Source organism: Amia ocellicauda, chromosome 16, assembly GCF_036373705.1.
Source record: "Amia ocellicauda isolate fAmiCal2 chromosome 16, fAmiCal2.hap1, whole genome shotgun sequence".
Classification (NCBI taxonomy): domain Eukaryota; kingdom Metazoa; phylum Chordata; class Actinopteri; order Amiiformes; family Amiidae; genus Amia; species Amia ocellicauda.
In genome coordinates, this window is record NC_089865.1 from 18,327,696 (window position 1) to 18,354,967 (window position 27,272).

The 27,272-nt window shown below is 40.2% G+C and overlaps 1 protein-coding gene across 1 annotated transcript; it reads left to right on the forward strand.

Moving 5' to 3' along the window:
* The first annotated feature begins 763 nt into the window (after positions 1-763).
* Positions 764-27,016, forward strand: LOC136711537 (UPF0524 protein C3orf70 homolog B). Its single transcript, XM_066687859.1, has 2 exons — positions 764-1,921; positions 21,793-27,016. The coding sequence occupies exons 1-2, from the start codon at positions 1,738-1,740 to the stop codon at positions 22,440-22,442; spliced, it is 834 nt and encodes a 277-aa protein (XP_066543956.1). The 5' UTR covers positions 764-1,737; the 3' UTR covers positions 22,443-27,016.
* The last annotated feature ends 256 nt before the right edge of the window (positions 27,017-27,272 follow it).

The following is a 27,272-nucleotide window of genomic DNA, read 5'->3' on the forward strand; positions in this document are numbered from 1 at the left end:
CCTAAAGGATTATTAGGAACACCTGTTCAATTTCTCATTAATGCAATTATCTAACCAACCAATCACATGGCAGTTGCTTCAATGCATTTAGGGTTGTGGTCCTGGTCAAGACAATCTCCTGAACTCCAAACTGAATGTCTGAATGGGAACGAAAGGTGATTTAAGCAATTTTGAGCGTGGCATGGTTGTTGGTGCCAGACGGGCCGGTCTGAGTATTTCACAATCTGCTCAGTTACTGGGATTTTCATGCACACCCATTTCTAGGGTTTACAAAGAATGGTGTGAAAAGGGAAAAACATCCAGTATGCGGCAGTCCTGTGGGCGAAAATGCCTTGTTGATGCTAGAGGTCAGAGGAGAATGGGCCGACTGATTCAAGCTGATAGAAGAGCAACTTTGACTGAAATAACCACTCGTTACAACCCAGGTATGCAGTACAACCTTGAGGCGGATGGGCTACAACAGCAGAAGACCCCACCAGGTACCACTCATCTCCACTACAAATAGGAAAAAGAGGCTACAATTTGCACAAGCTCACCAAAATTGGACAGTTGAAGACTGGAAAAATGTTGCCTGGTCTGATGAGTCTCGATTTGCCATGAATTGTACATCAGCAGCGCCATCCTCTGGCATCTCTGTGTCATCTGTTTTATGTTTTTTTCCTTATTCATATTCCCGGGTAAAGCTGCCTGCTTGCTAGCCCGGGGATATCAGCAGGGGAGGGATACAAATTTGTAGTCTCTCAAAGCGTCATTTTCTGTTTTTCTGCTCGCACAAGCCAGTAGTAGCAGACTGGAGTTAGTTCAGCGCCCGACAGTTGGAGTGACTGGCAATAAACGGATATACTGCGGACCTGGCAGAGACAGACAACTTTCAACTTAGCTTTACAAAGATACATTTAAATACTGCAAATAACGTTTAATGGCACTCTTGAGACAGACTTGATGGCTGTATGTCAACAGCCTACTGTGCACACTGCAGTTTTGTACTAAATCAGTGCGCTTGTGGCTTTGAACGCAATTGCCAATATAAAATTAAGGCATCTGGGCAGCTACTTTTTCAGAGGAAAGACAAATGTTACATAAGTGTCTCAACAGTCGGGTTTCCATTTCAGTCGCCTGACCTACAACATGACAACATTTGCGATGCTTGATACTAGAAAGGAAACTGTGAGGATCTGTGCGCCGGCGGTTTGAAGCGCTTCCTCCAGATGCAGACATCTGGGCAAGTGACCAGGCTGTGCGTTATCCGCCAGTAACCGGACCCCACACTTCCCCTTTAAGTGCTGAGTCGCAATAAAGTTCAACACGGGCGTTTTTAAAGGGAAGAGCGAGAGCACCGCTGGGAGACTCTGGGGCGTCGCGCTTCTCCGCCACCGGACCGAGTTGGATCTAACAAAAGCCTCAGACAAGGCGCTGCGCACTGGAAGCGGGTTCTTCCACAAGCAGACATGCTTTCTGCGCGAATCCGACGTTGACAGAGCCTAGCATGTGATTTATGGTTATTACTCTTTAATTTGGCAGTGCCTCAACTTTCCCACCGGCGCAAACTCGTGATGCCAGTTATGTATTTGTACACGCTATTTGGAGAGGGTGAGGACCAGTAAAGTTGCTTTGGCAAGTATATGTTCAGAACTGTTTTAATCGCAGCCGGAGAGGACGTTATTTTCCCCCGTCTTAAACGACGCGGGGGTGGAGGTCTCCTCTGGTCCGGTCCGGTCCGGTCCCGGGATTGATGCCATGACCGCCTCGGGAGGCCAGCGGGTGCCCAAGAGTGACAAGCTGGACGAGGCGCAGGCGCTGGCCAAGAGCTGCGCCGGGAGACCCGACTTCCTGCCCTGCGACGGGCTCTCCATCTGCGCCACCCACAGCCACGGAAAGTGCTTCAAACTGCACTGGTGCTGCCATCTGGGCTGGTGCCACTGTGAGTATGCATCCTTCCTGGCGAAATGTCAATCAAAAGGGAATGCAGGAGAAGCAAAGACCCAGATTGTGTCGGGAATCCACCACTCAACACATGCCCTCCTGCGGGACAGCCACTCACAGTGCATGCCATGAAAACAGTTTAAATGGGTGTTCTGTCTCACTAGTTATATTTTGTATAGTTCATTAGGCTGTGGTCGTTTTCGTTAAAATAGATATGAAAACGTCCCCGTCGTTACAAGAAGCATGTAATTGAAATGCATGGGAAACTGCACGTATGAAGACTGTTTCTGGCTGCATTATTTTGGGGAATTTCCGAAACACCAATCCACACAGAGATACACATAGCAGTAAAAATAATTACAAAATATGTAGGGCCTATAGGCTAAATCATTTTATTTAAAAAACAAAACACAAATGATATGTAAAAAATAGTTATTCACTGTCCTAAAATGTATTTATTTACCTGCCTAGCACACTACCTAAATGTTTTTTGTTTCTGTTTGCAAAATAAGTGACAACGTGAAAAACACATCCTTTCTGATGTGCTAGGGAATAATGGATTTGATCTTGCTGTTGATCGAGAAAGCAGTTAACTGAAATCATATGCAGTTCACTGCCATCCTCCGTATGAGGAGAAATCGAGCTAAATGCATCCTGATACATGCCAGCGCTGATTGTCACAATACAACCCAACAAGGTGTCATGTGAAGAATAAGGCATGGGATACTGATAACTGCAATAACACACTCGTCCTGTTGTGTTTTCGGAATCATTCATCTGTGAGGCCGCTAGTGAAACAGGCTGTGAAATCAAGTACAGCCCTGATGACTGTGGCGTCCCGAGGTGCCCTTTTGGGGGTCTGTTAGGATATCCTCCAAGTAGCATGTTATTGCATGGCTTCAGCATACCACGTTGCACTAGTGTATTGTTCATGTACCAAGATCAAGGCAATATTTTAACATGACAATGGTAATTAGCCTAATTCATTCATTATAAATCACCGGCTGTGGTGGATCTTTTGATGGTTCTGTGGAAAGATGGTTTCTTTGAATTCATATTAGTTAAAGCAACACAGCCCATCCCTATACTGAGACCATCAAGATTAATTTCGAAATAACCGCATTAAAAAGATACTGCACTCAATTGATGATGCATTCATTTAGTAGCCTGGCTGCGATAGAAATAGTTGAAATGACTCTGGTGGAAGTTAATGGCAATATTCATCACTTTAAGAAAAAGGTAAATGCTGGCAGGTTCCACCCTCAGGGATTTAATAAATGAGTCAAATAAATCAATGAATACACCACAATGACAATGAAAATAATAAAACGATGACAAATATGTGGTTTGTTTGACAAAGACTGGGATCGCATTTGCGTGGCGCAGATTTCCGCGGTTCTGCACGGATCTGCGCTGCTCCGCCAATGGGAACGGGGGGATTGTGCAGATCTGCGCAGAACTGCGGAAATCTGCGCCGCAAGAACGCGACTAGAGGTTTAAAATAGCGGAAACAAGAAACGGTGACTGCGCTGTCAGACTTTGAAAAGCTAAGATCTTGACCCGACTAAGGTCTCATCGGGTTTAAAATCGGTGAACACTCTTACGAAATGTAAACCCCGTAAACAGGTCCCGAGAATAATATCTGTTCATGTCTTTAGTTGATTTTTTTAAATGTTGTTGTCTTTTTTAGTGTATGTTTTATTTGTATAGTTTGTCTTAACTAGATTGGATTTCAGGCAATAGCAAATATCAGTCATTAGTTTATAGCAGTTCTTTGATAAAAACCCAATTCCTTGAATGATGGAGTCTGCAGATATCTCAGATAAGCAGCACATATATAATGGTGAATAGATCTTTCTTCTACTGTATCAAAAATCATGTGGTCAGTTCTTCTAAAGTCTATAATGGCCAACCTAAGGTATATTTCCTATATACTCTCCAGGATAAACCAAAACATAGGCCTATATCAACATTATTATTGAATACTTTCAGGATCAATGCAGATCTCCTAAATGTGACAACAGTGTGTGTGTTTGTGGAGAGCACACTGGTAGGAAAATCGGATTGGAATATTATTTTTGTGAAAATATTGGCAGTAAGGTATCTCCTGAAGTGTTTGCAGAATACCTTTATATAGGCTTGCAGTAGACCCGGGGGAATAAGCTTCCATGGTCACACAGCTACACATGCAGGCAGTTTATTATGGGCTCAGGAAATATAATGAACTGACGTGATTTCTGCGGGATGGTGGATCTATATTCTAAGCAGTTTCTTGTACTACAAGTGCTGACGACGTGTACACAGTTTGAAGTGGACAAGAAACTAAATGGATACTTGTTAATGTTTTCCATGAAATACATTGTTTTCCAAGTTGAATTGTCTTAAGAGTTACACAAGGATTTCAGCTATGTGTTTATTGACAAAATCATGCATGACTGCAGCCATTCATTCAACCAACCAATGAATGGATCAGTGAATGAATCAATCAGTCAGATAAAACCTAATGTGATCAAATCAAACGCATACAAATCTGTTGCTTATTAGTTTTACAAGAATGGAAGGAGGTTTTCTCATTTGGGGGAGGGAATTCAAACAGGTCTGGATTCAAATCTTTCTTTCAAATGATAATTTTGCACCCTTTGTGTGTGTGTCGCAAGAAAAGGAAGGTCTTCTGGTTTCGTGCTATTACAGATTGACTTCCCAGGAAAACTAAAAAGTATTATGCTGCCGTTTAACACTAAAGAATGTGTAGGCAGCACAATCGAATAAGATGAAGGTTATAAATTGACACTTCAGTGAGGGTAGTTGATCATATGCTGTACCAGCACTGAAGCTTGTTGGGGTTGCAGAGGAATGAAATAGCAAGAAGTATGTATTTATTTTTGTTGTTGTTGTTAATTATTATCTCGTCATCTAAGAGGGCTGCTGTTTGACAAACTGAACAATACACCTTGAAAGTAGTTTTAGAGAGCGTGACGCCATCTGTCAGATGTTTAAAAGTCTTGTTGCAGTGGATGGGCTGCGTCTCTGTAATGCTGCTGCCCGGTGTGCCGTGTTAATCTTGCTTGGTTTGGCTAGATTACATGCATGATGTTCCCCCCAAAATCGTCTAATCTGCTCTGGACATTTGAGCACATACAGTAGTTAAATCTGGTGGAGTAATCTGTTCAGTTCATTATTGCCATAGTCTAAAATTACACTTAATACCCTGACCAGGCTTTTATGTTGCATCCTCAGGAAAGTGCGCTGACCCCAGAGGCTAATCCTCACATTGTATTGCAATTTTAGTTTTTTTGGGGGGGGGTGGGGTGGGGGGGATTATGCAATGCAGAGAGCTTCTTGAGTCCTAGTACAGATGTTTTGATGTTTTAATGTTTTATAGTGCAGGAATGTATGTTTGGTTTGGAACAATAGGCTTATTGACAGTCATAGTAGTGCCTGTAACTGTCACAAAAACAAAGGCAAACTCAATTAATTGCACTCCCACTTTAAACAGTATAGGCTATAAAGGTATTTATGGGACATTTGTGGGATCTTGCACTTGTTTTCCAATTCTCATGACATTTGGGAAAGAATATGGATAAGTTAAATTGCATTAAATAGTTTAAATGGAAATCAGATTGTGAGAACTGAATATTAACAGAGCATGTTAAATACCCTCCAAACGTCTTAAACTCATTGCAAAATGTAGATTTTAATTATCTTAGTTGGTTTAGCATTCACTCACATTCCAATGATTTAAGGGATACAGAATTGAAAATGCTTATTGCTATATTAGGATCTTTACCATTTAATTCTGTGCTGAAAGTCTGAGGCAGTGTCTGTTTCAGTTAACAGCCCCCGACTCCCACAGCTTTCCTAACAAACCTCAACATAGTTTCTCTCATCAGTTCAGAATAATTCATTTCCTGACCTTTTTGCCTCAAATTTTAAACAGTTGTGAAAAAAAATAATTACCTAAGCAATTCAATAAGGTATTTAAAAATATTTTTTTTCCCCATTCCATACTTTCTTCAGTTTCCTCCAGAGTTTCTCAGCGCCATGTATAGAATTTGTTCATTTATTTATAAAGGTAGAATTTCTAACTAAAGAGAATCGGACCATAATTTATATATATATATATTGCAACAAAGAATTGTTTTCCTAGAGGATCATTCAGATGAGGACCAGCTTTCCAAGAACAATCAATGTATAATGGTAGAATTTAGTAAATCTTTTAAACCACACTTCATTACTCTATAAAGGCTTTCTATGTATTCAGAGTGAAAATGAAAAAGGATGGGATCTTAGCAATAATAATAACTGAGAGTTATTTATCTAGCTGTGTCCCATTTAAAACTGGAAGACATCAGATGCGCTTTGCTTGGGAAATGTTATCTCCTGTGTATTATCTTCAGTACAGAATTAATAGGGAATATCTATGTGTGTGTGTGTGTGTATATATATATATATATATATTATTATTATTTTTTTTAAGTGTAATCGTTTAAAAAGTGATTGAATAATTGTTTTTTCCTGCAGGTATTTTAATGAGCCAGCTGGATTTGTATGTTGGTCTTCTTATTGCAAGGTTAAACCATGTAAAAACATCTACACAGAATTTCCCATTTTGTCCTGTGTTTATAGTGATAGATTTGAAACTCAGCTGTTTATCATAAAATAAACTGTCAGTATTTGTGGCTCAGTAACAAAGCCTTCAAGATGGGTCTGAGAAATTAAATCATCTTCAGTGAAGAGAGTATAAATGATTCCTTTAATGGCTAATTACCCTCCCTTTTAATGCGAAGTGTTTATTAGGACTGCACACCACAAGGTTGTAAACTGGACCAGGCTCAATAAATAGCTGCCCGAAAAAGCTCTCAGAAACTCAAATAAGTGTCATGTTGTGTAGACCTGACACAGTTTTATATGCAACAGTGTTGAGGAAACAATGTAATCTTTATTTTACCCTCAAATCAAGTTGTCTTCTACTATACCCTAATTTCAAGCTATTTCAGGACACTAAATCTGAAACTGAAGACTCAAGTTTTCTGTTCATTGTGAAATAATACTGCCCTGACAGCAGTGACTGGAAATTGTTTTCTGTGCAGCCGTCCTTCATTTCCATACAGACACAAAACAGGTATAGCATATTAAGTGCAGCAGTACGGAATTGCATTATATATAGTGTATGTCTTTACCACTGAGGAATGCAGCTTTTATTATATTACTAATAGAAGTTCTGTAGTCAGAAGTGACAAAAAATATAATAATTATTATAATAATATTTAGTGAATGCCTTTATCCAATCATTAATTTAATGATTTAACAAACAGTAACCTAACAATGTTCTATGTATAGACAATATTACAAGAGTAATCACATCACTCTTAACAAATAAGTACATACAGTTAAGGTCTATAATGGCCTATATGCAGAATTCTTTTGCTTTGAAACTGTAAAAACAAGACACATTATAATTACAGAAAACAACTACAAGTAATTCCATTACCCGGTGAGACCTTACTTAAATATCTTGTTGTAAATAACAATTATTGTGTAATTATGGTGGTGCTGTGGAAAGCGACACGCTGCTGGAAGACATCTGGTAGATAATTAAGGTAAATGTACACATGCAACCTTCTATATTGTGTACGTCTTCTCTAGCAGCTATTGGACTATTATGGTAATTGGTTTTAACCAGGAACAGAATAAAAATTAAGATCAAAACAATCAATGGTAAAAATGCTATTCTTGCATTTAGCTTATGAGCACAGGCTACAGGTTTAGAAATCTGAGTCCATTTGCCACTGAGAGGAACTGGATGTTCATTACATAGATTCCTTTTCACGTGATGAAATATCTGCATACCAGCAGGAAGATGAAACATAAGCCATTTTTATATGTACCTCAGACTTGCATAATATCTACCTATTTGTTCTCCTGAAGGTATTTGATCCATGTGTGAGAGGAAAGTAGAACAATTCAATATTTTGTTTTTAGAGTTTCACAGCAAAGGAATTTAATATTCTGCTGGAGCATTTTAAAATGAACATGGTTAATATTTTATAACTTTCATTGTCGTGACTGATGGGCATTAGATATTACAGGTAGCAATTGTGTGCAAACCAGAAAGGCTCTTCTTTGAAACTTTTTGACTTTCCACTATCCTGTTAAAACTCATTCACATACTGTGCAAGACAGTTTGAAAGCCAGGCTGTAAATGTAGCTCCTCAATTATGTGTTTATTTTGCTTTTTCTGGTTACTCTTTCGTGACCCCGACTCGACTAATCCTTACACTGTTGTGATCTCAGCTGTGAGGAGAGACTAAAACAATTCGGTATCAGCAGGACAGCAAAGAAGGACATACTATAAAATCCTGAATTCTGGAGATAAAACAAGAATGGAGTATAGGATTGTGGGAGCAGAAATCGGAGCTTAGAAAAAGCTTTCAAAAATAAACAAGCAAAAAAAACTAAAAAAACACGTGGGAAGTGTTTCTGTTTTCTGTGCCTGTGTTTGTGTTTGTGTGTGTGTGTGGTACTGAAAGGAAAGAAATAACTCCAGTTAGGCAACATGCCAGAAGGTGTACTGAGAGGTTCCCATCATTGCTTCGCTCACACACACGCCTCAGTGACTGGACTGAGCAACTCTTTGGCCTCGGCCTCACCGGAGTGAGAGTATTGAATCCTGGTATTTATTCAGTGTTGGGGGCTGCAGTGGAGGCACCAGCTTAAAATACCAACCCATCTCAGCGGTGACCTCATTTATACGAGTGGAAGGTGGGTGAAGTCGTACTAAACCAGGCAATCGGAGTCCACAATGCCCAGGAGCAGACATGCTATTTACCTTAGCTGTCAACTATTGCTGCCTGCATTTTTGCAATGTCTGATTTAGCTCTGCCAAGATGTTTTTTTCATTTTTTTGGCATAACTCGTGAGTCATCGACATATTGTTTAATAACCAGAGCCATCTCTCCTCAAACACATGACACGTTCTGTGTAAGGCTTCTGTTTGCTTTTAGAGGATGAACTAGATGCTCAACACCACGCATACCAGTAGATATGGTCAGCAGGGCTAGGCAATGTATCTTAGTCATGCTTCCTGGCGTGTGACCTCAATAAAAGCAGATGACCTTCTGACCTGAGAGGAGTGGAGAGGGGTCGATGTCAGTCTCTGTCAGATATAAAACAGCAGAGGTTTTATTACTTTCTATAGTGAAATTATTACTTCTGCAATCCTTATCGTTCAAACAGCGAGTTCTATGAAGCAGGAGGATGATTACAGCGCACCTCAGAAATATTTCATTAAAATTGTCCAGCTCTGCAGCTCTCTGGACTTGGCCTGCACTTGGACACCTGTGAGATGCAGTTCTGTAGGCAGGAACGGGCCGAGTACGAATCGCATCGGGGATCATCGTATTTTTTTCCCATATGGTAGGAGTTTGTGATCCTTACATTTTTCAAAAGCCAACGTTGGCCCCTTCTTTGTATATTTAAAATCTGGGATATATTTCAAATATATTTGAGTTGGTCCATATATGTATTCTATAATATATATTCAGCCTATAAAATACATTTATGAATTACAGATTAAAATATAATAAAAATATATCCCATATATTTTAAATATACAGAAAAGGGGCCAATTTTAGCCTCCAATTTGTTTTGCTTGTTTTATTATTAAATGAGTTGCATCCCAAACCAATCTGCTTCCATTTCTAGAAAAATAAACACGTCCGATTTGTGCTGTGGACGTGTTTCAGCGCATTTCAGAGAGCAGCAGCAATAACAGGAGAATACTCTACAGTGTAAGCTATATGATGTACAGCCAGCCTGTGCTGTTATACTCCACACTGAGTTTGCTCACTAGGGTAATTTATGAGAGAGCATGTATTATTAAAGAAGCTGTGCTGTGCTGTAAATAAGCACAGATCCCATGGAATTTATGCAGCAAGAAAGCCTGACATATTTACTCTAATTATGCATCAGAAATGGGTTCTGTGGGTCTTGTAGTAAGTGTTTCGTGGTTGTATCTGGGCCTGGGTTACTGACATGTAACTGTTTCTCATTATTCCTCTCCTTGTGTAACCAAGTGAGTTTTAATATTAAGTCCTGGTTAATCCCTTTTTTGTACTAAATAAATAAATGCATAGAAGAATGGATGTTCCCAGGCAGTAGTTTTCATAACAGTGCAATCTTTTATATCCCTGTGGAAATTATTTTCTTATCTGTTTCTGCGTCTTTTGCATTAGTATTCATGTCAAGATAGGCTCGTTTATATTGTACTTGCTCTCTACTTCAGGGCCTTACACAGACACATACTTAAAGGCTAATCCTGGACTCGATGTGAATACAGGGCAGGACAAGAGTCCAAGAGCCGTCCGGTTTGTTTTAACACATTCCAGGTGGAAAGAGTTGCACGTCAAAGCTCTGGCTCCTGGCACTTCCTCCTTCTCAGCATCTAAATTCACACACTTGAACTAAAGTAGACATGAGATCTGGACTGAGAGCATTTTATTCACACTCGTGAACAGGTTTCTTACTTTGCCCTTCTCTTTGAACTGTGTTTTCCAACAGTGCTTTACTAAACGTAATAAAATCTCAAATCCTAAAGATGTGTGGTTGGACTGGAACAAAATCATTTTCGAAATAAATGTACAGGTTACAAGGGAACTGTATCGCCCTCAGCTTTAACATTAACAATGGGAGAAGAACCCCCCCCAACACACACAAACAAAACAAACAAACAAAACGAATGAAGAGCAATTTTTGTTTTCGAAAGATAAAAGAATACTACAGCACAAGGTTACCTTCAACCAATATAAGCCAGTATGGTTTCTGGGCCCGCTTCCAGCATCACCAGTGATGTTGTCTATTTTTGAAAAATGCTTTTCAGCTTAATCTTGGGCTCAGCTTTTTTTCTGAAGCTGGAGAACTGTCTTGACATTGTTGCCACCCACTCTTAAATTATATATTTGCCGAATGTTGTTTAACAAGGCCAGGAGACATCAACGAATTTTGGTCCCCTCTTCAACAAAGTGTAAGCTTGTAATGATTTTCTTGTCACAATTACAGCTTCGATAATGTGCACTTAATATGCACATAACTACACTCCTGCACAGCTTTCATAATATCCTGTTGGAGTGCCTCTCAGGCCTGGCTTAGCTCTGTATTGTTTTGGCATGTCTGTAACTTTATCATTGTTCGCTGCTGTTTCTATATCACTGCTGCAGCATAGGGAACAATTCTGGTAGAATGCAAGGTTGTTTTTGTCAGCCAGACAAGTTGGTAAAAATGCAGAAGTTATTTTTATTGTTAGGATGCTGTGAAGAAAAAAGGAGGTTGCGTTTTCTTTCATAATCTGGCAGTTGAGTGGAGGAATTTGATAAAAAAAAAAATACTATTAAATGTAATGGGGGGAGGAAATCGGAATACATTTTAGTGCCTATAAACATTTGAGGTGCAGCTTCAATTGTACTCATGTAAGAGTTGGACATGTTATTATTGCATACTGACAAGTCCAAGGGAGGGTCTATTCAACTTATAAATACACTGTCAACAGCGGTCTATGTATTGGTTGTCACAATTGAAATACATTGTGACAACAGATAAATAGATCTGTGGGCGAAGCAGTCTTTATTATTTCTTCTTCCTAGAGACTGGGGATATCTTTTTAATTGTGCAATGCATTTCATATTCTGTGCATGCAATGGCTACATTTTAATTCCTCTGTGCTGTCCGCATTGTAGGATAATATTGCTTATAATATAGAAAAAAACATCCTTGCAGAATGAGAGAGGTAATCAGCCAAGTGATGGATCTGCACAGAGCTCAGAGACGCTCACAGAACACCGCAGGGGGTGCGTCTGTAGATGCCTGGGGATTAAGGGCTGTTTGTGTGCCACGATTATCACACTTTATCTCAGTGGATTATAAGTGCAAAGGTGTTCAATATTTTCACAGACTGGGGCCATTGAAATGTAGATTACTGTGCTTTGTGCTTTCGCAAGTCCCCATTGAATCCCGAATTTTCATTTTATTCTTATTTGTATTATTTATCTTGTGCATTGTAGCTTTAAGCCACGAAGAGGCTGGAAATTAGGCTACACAGCTGTCATCACACTGCAGGTGAAAAAAAAAATCAAGAGCACATCCAAGCCGATAAACAAAAGTGACGTCTGAAAGTGACTGTGATGGCAAGGCTTCAGACACCTTTGTTTTGGTGAAGCTGTGGGGCTCAGCAAACCTCTCTCGTCTCTTGCTATCGTGCCCTCGGTGTCTCTTTTTTCTTTACTAGAGTACGATTCAAAATGAAGGAAGGCCCCAGACTTTTCTGAAGACATTGATGACACTATCCTCAAGTGGATAGGCTTTCAGATATATGGAATGATATATAAAAGCCGTGTTAGCTAGGAACTTAATGCTGCTGATCCCCCACCTGGTCTCTGTCCAGTGTGACAAAGTAGTTGCCGCTTCCTGCTGGCGTGACCCAGCTGCGATGCCTGCCTTCCCCTGCCGTTGCATTCTTGGGGCTTATCCCAAAGTCATGTCTGTGATGTGTAAAGCTTTTAAGAATTACTGAGAGTGAAACATCTGCTGTCATCAGCCTAGATGATTGCACTCAATAAATGGCATTATGTGACTCAAAACCATTTTTTGTTTCATTGTTTTTTTTGGTTTTTTTTTAACTGTCTGTCAACAGTCAGTATACCAGTAGTCGTCTTTAATTTATACACATATAACCAGCTTCAAGGAATATAATGTCTCCTTATCCTGCCTTGTGAAATGTTAATATTAGGTACTTTTTTGGAGAACAACATTATTTTTCCAAATTACGTAAGTCCCGAGCGTGTTATGTTTTAAAAAGTCCCCATTTTACATTAAAATTAATATTTTAGCTGAAACATCCCTTCCTCTGCATGTGAACACATTTAAGAGCTGAAACCTGGAACTAGTTTATTTTCTTATTAATCACAATGATTTTGTTATTTCTGTAGAGATGCATCTTTGTGTTAGTTTTTACCAGTTGACTACAATGGGAAGGGACAATAAAGGTCTAATCTGAGCAATAGAGTCACAAATGTTATTGGTACACTGTACTAGGCTGAAATAATGTTACATCCCAGAGTAAAGAGAATACCAGAGAACAATTTATTTCCAGGAGTAAACAGGGCTGAGATGTACATCCATGCGTATATCCATTTGTACAGTAATACAGCAACTCACAAATGAACACTTTTCCAAACAGAAATGACACAGCTTAGAGTGTCAAACCCTCTACCTCACCATCACAGCGCTGTGTGTGCTTCCCTTGCCGTAGTCAATTGACACAACCCTTTTGATAGGCCTATTCATTCGTTTTCCCCTCTGGCAAAGGATGATGAATTACTGAGCTTCTGACACATGAAGGAGAGACGGAAAGATTGTGCGCGTGTGTGTTTGAGGAGGAGAGAAAGGCACATGTTTGTTTTAGTGCATCGCGGGATCTCAATCTCTCAGCCCACATTTCCTCTCTGCGTGTCAGCTCAAGCCAAGACTCCTACTCTTATGAAGTGTTAAAAAACATTATAACAAAACGAGAAAAATGTCAGGGATAATGTTACAAGAAGCAGGATAACCCAAGTATGAAACTGAGATCATAAAGAAACAAATATTATAGAGAAATGCATTGACCTATAAGGCATTCAATGTCTTCTGTCAAAGACTACAAAGCCCAAAGTCCACTTAGATCAAAATATTACACATAAGGATCACCAGAAACTTAATGCGAAGTTTAAATAAATAAATAAATAAATCCCCAACCTGAATTCCATAATTTCCTGTCTTTAGAGTGAATTCTGGGAAACAACAAAATTAAGTGACCTCACTAAAAACCTCACAGAGAAGTCTGTCTCCAGTCGTACTATAAAATGCTGCATCTCCAAACTCTTTTCAAACGACATAATAAGAAAAATAATTAATCAAATTCTATACCCTGGCAGACAGCTGCTAATAAATCTGCATGCTTCAGTACTGATCGTTATTATTAATTAACAATATTTAGTGTAATTGGCCAATATGTTTATTCAGATTAAGGGTTTATTAGATGACATTTCTGTGGAATCCCACCTGCTTGGATTTTTTTTTTTTTTTTAATCTTCCCACATGGATTACACTGCTCTGTAATGAAGCAGGCTGCAGTGACTGACTGCCATTCTGTATTACGGTACAGATAAGGTTGACGCATAATCACTTGTCTCTCCCAAATGACAAAACCCTTGGAATGGCAGGTCTGTGTTTCTCCATTCCACATATCCTTTCTGAATTAAAGAAAATGTGTGGGTTGAAAAAGACAAGAAAGCCCTTCATACATTCTTTAAAAATGTATTGCCAGGGAAAGAACTGGAGAGGCAGATTGCATATCTTACTGCCATGTTGGCTGTTTGTGCAGCATAATGCCTCTATGGCGTGGCAACTTGGGGGATAATGGATTGAGAAGGGAGATGCCAAAAACCTCCCTCTCTGATCCTCAGAGAAGCTTTTGTTGAAGATAAAATTATGCAAGAAAATATCCATATAAAGATATTTACTGAAGCAATAACTCGCAGGTCTATACAGCTACAGGCCACAGGTGCAAATGTCCTTGTCTAATCTAGATAAATTATCCGAGTGACATGTTATTCTAAGGTTTGCATTTGTCTTTATAAGCGGCATCCTTGCAACAGCTGCAAAAAAAGCCATTGAAGCGTGTAATTATTGACCAGCAAAACAAACTCTAGATCTTGTTTTATGTGCTTTTATTGCATTTTCAAAAGCATAAACCCTCGCCTTCACTTTTCAGGTTAATAATAGGGTTTATTGCTTTTAGTAAATATCCATTTTGTACATCGGCTGCATGGCCTCTTTATTAAGATGTGGAGCTAAAAGTGTATTATGCTTACACCTTGTAAAGACCAAATAACAGAATATTACCATTCCTATATATTTTAGGGGTTGTGGTTAAGGTTGTTAAAAAAATAATGAAAGAAACAGCTTTTCTCTATTCATAGCCATGACTCACCATAAGGAGCTGGTGTAACAGAAGAGAATTTAGTTGTCAATTACATATAATTACTGCCTGTGTTTAGTAAGTAACTTTGCTCTGCCTACCTGGTACAGCTATTATAAATGTTGAAGCTGATGGCACACAAAGGGCTAGTGCACTCGGTGTTAAGTAACCCTGCTGCAGTAATAAGCCGTTATCCTTCAATACTCATTCTGGTTATTTGTGCACAATTTAAACACTATACAGATACCCTAAACTGATGGAAAATGACAAGCAGATGTGATAATGAAATGCAGTGAACAGCTGGCCATGGTCAGGACCAGAAATACGAGAGCAATAAAAGCAATTACTATTACTTAGCAATTACAGAAGGGTATACGCTAAGCTACATGGGCATCCGCAAAACTCACTTCAAATTAAATGGACATATGGCATATGCCTGTGTATGCCCTCGACTACACCGCTGGTCTGGGGGTTGTGGACTCATGAACTCATCCGCGCTTATCCTACAGACCTGATCGAAACCGCTTTTTCATGCTAGTCTTGACCTAGATCCTAGTACACTTTAAATACAGCATGTTTCTATAAAACTGGACACCTTTCCTAATAATCTCAGTAGCCCAAGAACTGGTTAACTTGGAGAGCAATGTACCCTCGCAGCCCCACACAGAGCATAGGTCAGCACAGTTCAGCAAGATTGAAAGGGAAGAGCATACGGGGGCGACTTTGTGTTGTCTGGTTTCAGATTCATTTACAAGAATTCAGGTTTCAGGTCCTCTTTCAAACACTGGAGGAAATCACCCAATACTCTGCGTTTTAAGAAATCAGCTGTTCTTATCTTATTGCTAGTTAGACTTGCCTTCTTTCTTAATTTGGGGTGCCTGAGCATCTTTAGAATCTGTTCCACTCAAAATAGAAAATACTCCACATGCCTCTGAATTTTAATCTACTGTGACATAGTAAGCTATGCCAGATGTGACCAGCCTGTCCATGGATTATCTCCAAGCACAAGCTAAAACGCTGGTTAGTTTGTACTTGCCAGCATCAGACAGTTGTAACCCCTGAATATCCCGTTAGGCAGTGCATTGACACCTTGTTGACATCTTGTCTGTATTATGGATCCGACAGGACCACTGGCTCTGTGCCTGTATAGAGCAAGACCAGGACAATACTGCTGGTAGCACGTCATTTTAAGAAAATGTCAGTTGTAAGGTCCTTTCATTTAACTGCTGAACCCCCTTGCTGGTGTATGAAATGTCTGCTTCTTTCTTCCATAAAAAATCACAGCAGTATGATGACATACTATAAACAGCCTTGAATCTACAAATAATCAGAGGGGAAGCACAACAGCTGGGAGTATAAAGGGAAAGCAGAAACAGAAATCACTGGCATTTCCCAAGGTTGCTAAGTATAGTGGCGGCCAGCCTTGACTTCTATCGTGTGGGTTTTTGGCGCAGATAACTACTTGGTGTTGTGAAGACTGCAGACTAACCGGCGATATGATTTGGGGATGGAAAAACAAAACCCTACTGATTTGGAGAAGGCGAGGGGCTTTATTAGAGCACCGCAGTTATTCAGGAGAAATCCCCAGGTATTAAGGTCGACACCCAGGCTCCCCGAACATAATCTTCGAGAATCCATATTAGCCAACTTTGTTTATCAAGTGCGGAGATAAATTAAGAGCAGAAGGCTTGTATTCACAAGGGGGATCTCGAGACTCGACTCACGGCCATAAATAGGGAAGCAGGATGTTCAGAGGCAGAACTGTGAGAGGAGGATTGGAGAAGCTGAAAGAGTTACTGGTTTAGGAAAATTCAGGTATCCACGTAACTACGTCAGAGCAGCCGGCCCGGTTAAAAGGAAACATTTTAATGCAGCCAGGCAGATGTAATCATATATTACAGTGAGAAAAGATAAAAACACATTCAAAATCAACACTCTAGAATTCCTTGACTTAGTCGGAAATTCATTACAAGACTCTCATTTTAAACTAACTATGTGGCAGATGTCCCTGGTGAGTTAGCAGGTAGAGGGTTGTGGAGCTCAGTTAGTTGACGTAAGCAGGATATCTCTTGGTTAGTTTTTTGTAGCCAGGCCTTGTCAGACATCTGGCTTTGTAGAAATGTTGTTTGACTATTTTAAATATATATTTTATTAGGGCAACTGTTTCCTCTGGTTGGCCACTGATGATCCATAGAGAGAATATATCGACATATCTTGGCTTCACTATTTTCCTCTTTAGCCTTCTCTGGGATTGATCAATGTTCGATGGAATAAAGCCACAGTAAAGTGTACAATATTGTAATCATATAGAAGGAACATACAAATAAGATCTTAAACAATAACAAAAGACGATGCATGGATGGTAAAAACACACAGGTTTACATCAAATTTCTAGTGTTTTTTGTAGTTACGGTATATGTCCAACCAAAGAGAATTCCTTGTCCAAATATAGCTCTTATTAACATAGCATGGCATGTATGTTTCCAGACATGCTATAGAAAAATACTAAGATGACAAATTACGGCTGCCTTTTCTCCTGATAGCTCCTCAAACTTTCCTTTCCTTTCCTTTATTTTTTCTCTCCCATTGTGTTTTGTATTCCCTTCATGTCAGCTAAAAAGACATCCTCACATACACCTGTACCCCCCAGCAATTTGTGTGTCAACCCTGTACTTCCAACAGAGCAATAAACAATGCGGTTAATTCTTAATCATCTGTTAAGTTAAACACATGCTGCGGATACAGAATTGGTGACAGGATTAGTGACAGATTACATTGTTGGTCTCACACCTGCATTTTAATCTCGCTCTGTGGCTAGAATAGTAATTACAAACCTGCATTCCTTAAAGAATGGGATTCGAGCAACAATCATGGCCTTGTCACCGACGCGTGGTGAAAACAGCTGTAACTGACTGGCAAAGCCTATAGAAATATTTAACACTAGGGTAAATAAGCCACCCCCACCAAACACAACATAGCCACTAATCTGCATAAGAAAATAAGCAAATACATACATAAAAACATCAAATCTGTTATAGTATTTAACTTGGAATGAAGTATAATCAATAAATGGGAGGTACGTCTACTATATCTCTGTATACAGGTCTTTTCTGACATTCGTAAATGTAATTAACATGATTGAGGTAGACCAAGTAAGACATTTTGTCGGTACTGTGATCTCCACTGGTGTCAGATAAGGCTTTTCAGAGTTTTGGCTTGTGCCCACTGATGACATCACAGTCTGAGGCTAGTTTAACCAGGAACGGGCTGGTCAGCATTAGATAGAATGATAACTTCTGACGCCCAATTCTTTCCCTCCATCTGGCATGTCTGAGCTCACGGAGAGCATTTACTTGCATCAGCCAAGTTAACTCGCTGTTGCAGGGGAAGCAAAAGGGACTGAGCACAGCGGCGCCTTTACAAAGCTGAGGCGACAGTCAAGTCCTGTTGTTAGGGGCAGACATTTCAGGGCACTGGCTCGGTTTGAAAGCAGCAGCTTCCCAGTGACAACGAATGCAGCTCCAATCTGCTGTAATGGCATTGTTAAAACTAGGCCTCCCTGTAAGGATGTTTCAGTGTTTTTGTCACGGTGTGTGAACGCACAGAAGAAAACCAATCTTATTGACACTGACCGGCTTGGGTATGTGACAGTTTAAGATGCTGTCCACCCAACAAGCAAAGCCCAGAGTGGGGTGGGCATTAACAGCTGGTAACAAGGAGTTAAAGCAACCAGTCCAACACTGAAGCACGCCAGAGAGCGCAGCCCTTTTCTTTTTTTATGCCGCCCCAGATGTAAGTAGACTATGAGAGGATTAGCAGAAGCAGTGAGCTTGATCCCTCTTTGCCAGCCAGCTGTGATATTGACTTGCGGGGTAGGTTTTCCCCTTGGCAAAGCAGGGAATCCCTCTTCTTGACAGCTGAATGATCTCTGGAGAATCACATGCTATGTTTCATTCTTCCCAAATTGGCTACTTTATCTGTGGGGGGAAATAATAATGATTATAAAAATGATGGACAAAAATACAACAATATAGCATTGGAAGCTACATTGATTATGGCTCTAGATTGGCATGGGATTGTATATGATACTGTGCACAGGAGGGCTGTTGCTTACACTGAAAAATGTGCAAGAAAAGGAAGCGTGCTGATCTCAGTTTTACTGCCCGCTTCATTCGTGATTTGTTTGGATTGCGCCGCTGTATTTTTTCCTGGGGAAGGCTATCACTTGCTCACATGGGCTGCATTATAAAACGCTCCCTGAGACTTTTTCATCACTTGAGAAAAAGGAACATCTGGCTTGCATTTAATTAGTGTAGCAGAGGAGAGTCTCACAATGGAGATGTAATAGGAGGGGAGAAAGAAAGCGTGGATGGTGCTAAGGTAGAAGACATTCAAGTAAACAAATATATTTTCTGAAAAATTTGCCAATATTTCCCTCTGCAATTAAAAAGCCATTACACTGTGTTAATATAAGCATTTAAGAGGTTGAAATGATCCGATGGTGCTTCAAAACAAACCTGAATATTCTCCATCTTAAGAGAATGATGCCCAAGTGAGAACTAAGATGTTTGATAGAGGCTTTCAGGGGCAATCTAAAGCTTTTTGTTTTCACTGGTTAGAGAGAAAGAAGAGCCAAAAACAAGCTCCACTCAGGTTTGAATGCAGACAGATAGCTTTTTTTTCTAGCAAAGGGTGGTTTTGGACTGCATCTACTATGTCAGTAACTGGGATGTCAAGTGCAGACCAACAGACTGATATTAACTGTACTGAATGAGTGGAGATGGGATGCTTGTAACAAAAGCCACCCAACATGAAAACAATCGGTTAAACAGGACAACTATTGAAGCATGTTAACATTGGTTAGAAATAATTATTGTAGCATGCTGGAGCCCTGAATGCAAATAATCTCCTGTCCCTGCTGGTAGACTTACAATTTCATAAATTAATAAATAAATACATCTAGAGATAGATTTTTAGGCATTAGAGAAGGCATATTACTCTTGTGTTTGTTTTCATTACACACACAAGAGTAATATAACTCACAGCAACTGAAGTACCAGGATACATATCTGTATAGAATAGGTGTGACCTTCTATTAATTCACCATTTCAGCAATTCAGTTTAATAGGTCATCCTTTTCACAACAGACAGACTTAGTCCTTTTACTGATTATTCAAGCCTAGAAGGCTATACATATTTATGTTTGCCAGTAATGAGTCAGATGGTGTGCCACCTGAAAGGCAATTATTTAGAAGCGCTCTGTCTGTGGAAGATGACCCGTTCAGCAGGTCAATCCTTTTGTCTCAGTTGAAAGTAGAGATAGCAGTGCAGTGGGTTAGCACACTTCTGCCATGCTACATGTGTGTCTTTACTTCAGCTGAACATAAAAGAACTACCTTCTATCTGGTCTGGTCCTGTTTTTTTCCAGACTTCTGCACATACTGTTAGTGTTAACTGTGGCACACCACACCCCTAATAGTTTTGGAGGTGACAGACAGTCTGTTAAGAGAATTCCTTTAAAACATTTTCAAATACTGAGAAAATATATTTTTGTATATACCAAACATCCCCACAATCCAGGCCGAACTCTGTCACACTGAGCAGGGTGCTACAGGCGGTTTCGAAGCAGAACACGGGTACAACACCCTCGGTTTGAAAACTGGCATTATCTGTGGGCGGCTCTGGGGATTCCTGGGACAGGCTGTGGAATTAGAACAGTGTAAAAGGGGATTACGGCGTGCTTTCTCGGTGGCCATGGCTGGCTGTAGGTTTTCTGTACTGTTAGAGTCCTGACTGGTCTCTCCACCAGATACAGCCGTGTACATCAGTCCTCAGATGTGCTTATAAGACATCTTCATTTTCTCCTGAGATTCAAATGCTGTTTGTTCCTCTCTGACTCCTATCTGGTAGATCAAACCAAGTTTTGCCTCTTTAGAGATAAAACTGTTTCTTTGGAGAGCTAGTACGCTTTGCAGGGGAAGTTTGGCGCACTGGAAAATATGGAAAACTCCCTGTCAGAGAAAGTGCTTCTTTTAAAAACGAATGCATTATTCTGTCGAGAAATTCAGTCACTAAACTGCTTTATCCAAAGTATGCAGTCTTTTGTCAATTCAGGCTTTACTTTTTCTGCAACACAATGGGGTGTTTATCTGATATAAAAAGAGGTCAGCAAAAGCAAAGTAATTTCTGGAATAATAGTCTCTGGTGAAATTACAGGCAAAGTAACTGGAAGCAGCTCTCTTCAAAAGAGAAAGAGGGAATTTGTCTTTGTTATCTAAAAAGAACTTGGGAGAGGAGTAATAGAAATTCTGTGCAGGTTTTTCATGAAACGGTAATTCAAGCCTTAGGGGATAAACACTATAAAACACAAATCAGAATTGTTCTGGCACACTGGTTTGATTTTAAAGCAACTTGCCGAATAGTGAGTGACATTTAATGGCAGTTTTTACAAATGTTCTCAAATTAAACCCGCTTTCATATTGTGATGTGATCACCACACTTGAAGAATATAATACTGGGGGGAATGTGATCAGCATCTGGACTCTCAGCAGTACGATTGACTGTATTTACAGCTTGACTGTTTGTCACTTATTAAATCATTGCCTTCTGAGATCTCCGCTTACTATCCATCTCCATAGGCTACAAGTCACCTCCCTAAACTGCGAGCCAGCTGTATCTCATGAAAAACACTTGAATACAAGCTTATACGAGCCAACACTCAATCTCCCTCTTTAAGTGAGTCAGTCAGAGGGAAACAAGGAACATTGAAACGGCATATTCGTAACCCCTATGGTGACCCCCCAGTCAAACGTCCCTCTGGATAGCATTGTAAGAGCTGTGCTTCTCTCTCTTCTCCACAGGTAAATATGTGTACCAGCCCATGACCAATGTGGTGCAGCTCCCCAGCACCCCGGTGCCGGCCACGCCGTCCGACAACACCGACACCATCGACCTGTCCATGTCTCTGACCAAGCGCTTCCTCAAGACGGCCCCCTGCTTCCAGCCGCCCCCCTACCCCGAGTCCCCCAAGTACTGCCTGATCTCCGAGCTCTTCATCGACGACTACCAGGTGAAGCGCATCAACGGCAAGATGTGCTACGTGCAGAGACCCCCCCCCACCGCGCCGGCAGCCCAGCCCACCCAGCTGCACCCCCAGCCCCACAGCCAGGCCGCCCGGTCGGGCACAAACTACAAGCAGCAGCAGCAGGTGACGGTGCCGGCCGCAGGGGGGATTGCCGGGGAGAAGGTGAACGGGCCCAAAATGGACCACTGCTCCTCGCCCTCCAGCTCGGAGGACTCGGGGATCAACGCGCTGGGACTGCACTACCTGGAGTCATGTGACGAGGACTCGGAGGAGGAGGAGGAGGAGGAGGAGGAAGAGGAGGAGGATGAGCTGAGCTCAGACGAGGACTCCAGCCCCGGCAGCATGTGGGAGCAGGACGAGTGCACCCTTCTGTCCCCTTCCAAATCGACTGTGGAAATCATTGAAAAGATAGAAACGACTGTTTGACCTCCACCCTCTCTCATTTCCCCGGAGGACAACAAACTGCAGTTTCTAGTTTTACTACAACTGTTTTTATAATGAAAAGACAGGATTTGCAGGAAGTCACAAGGAGGTACCAAAATATCCAAACTCAGCCACATTGCTCAGCTGGCCCACAGTTCTCACTGTACTGATGTTGCGTGTCATATTTGCTGACTGGGGTTGTATCCCTGGTAGCTGTGCTTTTGTTGATTTTTATTTTTTTTATTTCCCTGTATCCACAAACTCCAAGCATGGTTTGTTCCAACACAAATTTTAGCATGGTCTCGTATTTCATAACAGTGGAAAGATTTCAAATACTGTATTAAACAAATTACAAATTATATATATTATATAATATATATGATCAAATGTAAACTGTGGACTGTTTTCAGATTTTTACAAGGCTTAAAAGTAGCAGTCATTTACAGTTGTTCAGTTTGGAGCGTTCCCTGCAGACAGATGACAAGCTGACGAAAAATAAACCATGAAAAGAACATGAAAGAGATCAGACAAAAAAGGCCACAACTTTCATTAGCTACATTTGAACTATTGCTAAATCATGTATGAGTCGGCAATACAGTAATGAGATATTTTAATGAAACACAGCCTAGCTCTTCAAGAACGTACCCTCGGGCCACAACCCCTCCATGCAATTCAGTGCTGAAGAAAGCAACAGGTGATATTAGTATTCATGTGCACAGCCTGCTTGCTAGGAGTTCATTAAACATACGTACAAACTAGCTCACTAGTACAGAAAGATGGTTGTCTTTTTGTGATGAAATTTGAAAGCCAATCAGCTTTTTTCCTTTGACAATCCAAAACAAAACAAATACAAAAAACAGGGCAGCTCTCTTCCCATTTATCTGCTGCGCTTTGTGAATTGCAACACATACAGATGAGGTCTTTCAAGATGTATATTCAGATTTGTACAACTTGACACCTCCAATCCACTGATAAAGATTTCTTACGGTGTGATTTTGCACTTGGTTAGGAAGCAAGACCACCTTTAAACTCGAGGAACAGTGACTGGGAGCAGAAGCTGCTGGATTTTTATGAACACTGCAGAACTATTACAACATTTAAGAAAAAGACTCACAAAGGAGTTTTTTTTTTTTTTTTTTTTTTTTTACTTTCTGAGAGAGCATTGGACCAGACTGCCAGATGGATTGTGGGTTATCAACTGGGCAGATAACTCAACACAGAATTCAAATGATAAGCACATCAGTTTGATGGCAAATCTATTTTCCAAAGTTGCCACTGAAATGAATTACTAGTTATTTAATCACAAGCGTCTGTATGTAAAATAAAATAGCACAACAACTTTTTATCCAAATTATGGACCCTAGCATAATTTGGTATTAGATGCATTATTAGTCTCCAGACTTAGGTGTTCTCTCAGAAACCTGTAATCTTGCTGAGGGCTGTATCAAATCTAATAAGGAGTTACAGCTGCCAAAAGTGATGCCAGATCAAATTTGCAATTTTTTTTTAGAGAGAAAACTTCAAAATCCCCAACTCAGACACCCTGCTGTGGCCCTCGTTGCTGTGGCTATACATCTATTGATTTGGTGAGCAGGTTGCTGAAATGAACAGTCTGGGAGGGTTTTCATGTCACTTATACACTTAACATTTGATGGAATTCTAAAGTAACTTTTACCATGTCCTTCCTGTTGCTTTTATTTTCTTATAAACAAATATAAAAGATTCAAAAGTAGGAAATTCTCCAGCTCCCTGAACCCTGCCATAGAAACAATAACCCAATCACTGCCCAGTGTAAAGATGATCAATTGAAGCCATTCAACTCGTAACAAGTGTGCTATTGAGGTCTAGGAACTGCAATTTCAAGGTTCTAAATAAATACATTTACATTCATGGTGTGACGGGGTCCGATATTTCCATCAAAGCTTGGGGACTGTAATCGTTATGAGGTGCAGACCAAGCACTCCTGCGTTCCCAGCTTTCCTGCCTTTTAGAATAATTAGCGGCTTGTTTGTGTTTGAACCCTGCTGTGAAAGAGCTCCTCAAATAGCCTTTATCATCGGTGGATTACAGAAACATATTTCCACTGGAATACAGCGGCACGAATCATAGGTTAATGACATTAATGTATTCATGTGAAGACGACATGACATTAGACAACATCTTGTTAAACTGCAGAATAAAACCTTGAAGAAGAATGGGGTTTGTTTCAGGACACAGCTGTTAAAGCTTTTCAGGGATGTGTCACAAATACTAGAAAAAAAACAAACCGGGAAAAACATGTAGAGGAGGATAATATAATGTAACCTCGGTGGAATTTCAGCCAAAAGAAACCCCTAGCTTCCCTGTTTTCGATTAAATTATGCTTGACCTCTTTGCTTAATTACATAATCCAGAGCACTTTGTGTCCATTAATCAAACACTGCATTATCTGTCCATAATGGACATTCATGAGTCTCTGATTGCCATTGCACAGTCACAGGACGAGGGGGCTTCAGATGATGTAACAGCTGGAAAAATAGCAGAACGTGGTTTGGAAGCAGCAAAACCTCATGAGATGTGCATTCTCAGGTGCTGATCCATGAGCTAGTCCTGAAATACTGAGTATGAAATGAGTTCAGGGAAGGAGAGGATGAGAGTGAATACATCTGTTGTCAGTCCAACGTGTGGTTGTGAAGTTCATGTAAACGTTACCAAAGTGAAATTGATTGGTTACATTTTCTGCCTTGTCCCCGTTGTGAGTTTGCATTTGCACTGGCTTCAGTCAGAATACAGTAAGTCCTCTCTTTGACAACCTGGAGCAACTGGTGAAACGGGCAGTGTACACTCATTTTGTTTGTGGGGCTTAACTATTCAGCTGTAGCCCCACTCTCAGAGCTAAGCTGTGTTGATCCGTTTCCATGCATTAATGAAAGCCATGACATGAGGGCAGGATGTGTACATCAACGGACTTGTATTGATCCCGAGTGTCTGGTTTCTCTCCCAGACCTTCTTGCCCAGCGAAGATGGACAGCCTTCCACAACCACAAGGTTAGCCAGGTTCATAATGAGTCCGATTCTCTCTCCAGTTTGTTTCTCATGATGCCCCACAACCTCTAGAACTTACTCTTTCCCCTCACTGTATCTGTTGGTGAGATTGTGGTGTAATTCTTTCCCTTTAAACGGCAGGCTAATACAGGCTGATAGCGCCACTTTCCCTCCCAACCAGCAATGAACAAAGATTTAGAATGGTCTAACATCCTTACTAGATGGTCCAGTATAAATAATCTGCATCACAGGTCTGACTGCAGGCCCAGAGGTCCAGAGCAGGGCCCTTGTGGACACAATGAAGAGGAACAATAAAGGCGGCAGTGCAGTGTATATATTATAGTTTAGAAGAAGCCTTGGTTTCAAAATCAGAGCCATGGGGTAGGTGTTCATTCTACGTTTTTCTACCACACAAAATACAATTAAAACCTGCAGTCAGAGCCTTTTAAAAGCATTATGATTTTAAACCCCCCGTATTGATGTGGTAGGAACTGTAATATTAGTCTGTATGAAAAAGAAAAGAAAATAAGCATTATTTTTTGTTCTGTCTCCACACTTTTTTTTAATAAAGGTAAAATGAGTTGGTTTATTAAAAAAGTTTGTAAGAACACCCTCAGTTTTTTTCTTTTTAAATTTTTTTTTAAATTGTTTTAAAAAAAATGTAGTCTTCTTGTGTTGGGACTTGTGTGTATTTGACTCCAGACTTTCTACAGAAAGGTACTCTGGCAGGGATGCAGATAAAATTATTACAAAGCTCTCAATTTTCTTAGTAAAAGACACCTGCTCAGTATGCTCCCATCTTGAGATGCACAGGAGGTGGCAGACATGAGAGAGAGATAAAGCATGACCTTCTTTGGAACTGATCTTCATCTTATACTTACTGGGGAATTCTGAAACTTTGGCCTTTTACTGTTTTTTAATCTCTTTTTGTTGTTGTTGCCCAGTTGTATTTGTTTAAAGGCAGGGTTCAGAATTTATCATTTCAAATGTTGAAACCAGCAGCTGCTTTGTACAGATTTCTGAAACCTTGGGGCCGTATTTCTAAAGGTTTTGTTAAAGGTAGCTTTATGTTATCTGTGATTACATCAGCTCAATGAGCAACTGACTGGTGGAATTTAATCATTCAGAACTCAGCAGGCCTTTAGCCCTCGAGGACTGGAGCCCTAACATGGAAAGAAAATTAAGTTAATGCCCATTTGGGAGGCACTGCACATTGACATATTTGGAACAGCAGTATACATCATTGCCTTGTTTGTATTCAACCGCAAAGAATGAACTCAGGAGGTTTTCCAGCCAGTAAAATGTCAGAATGGTCATCTAAATAGAAACCACTGCACAGACTCAAACAAGACAGACAGGCTCCTAAATAAATCCCTGGTGTGTCTTTTTGCATGTCTCTTTCTGTTTGTTTGCCATAAAGATCCCTACTGATGCTAAGATTAGTTGACTCATGATTGAAGAAAGAAAACAAATGTACGGAAAGTTGGGGAAAATAATACATTATAAAATAGATTTTTGAGCTCATGAATCCTGGAAATACACAAATTCCCAAAGCTGCCACTGCATAAATGTTACTCAAACATTAATTAATTTAAAACACCAAGAACTGGGTTATTTCTTTATTAGATTTGAAACATAAACTTACCGCATTCAAGCCTCAGAGAAAAGACACGGGACGGCAGAGCAGAGGAAAGGATTTGAAATGAAGAGATCTTCCTACGAGAATGACTCAGAGGTGTGAAGATTAGTTTCAAAGACTTGTCTGTAATGTGAAATTATGTATAGTCTTAAGGCCATATTTTGTTTGTT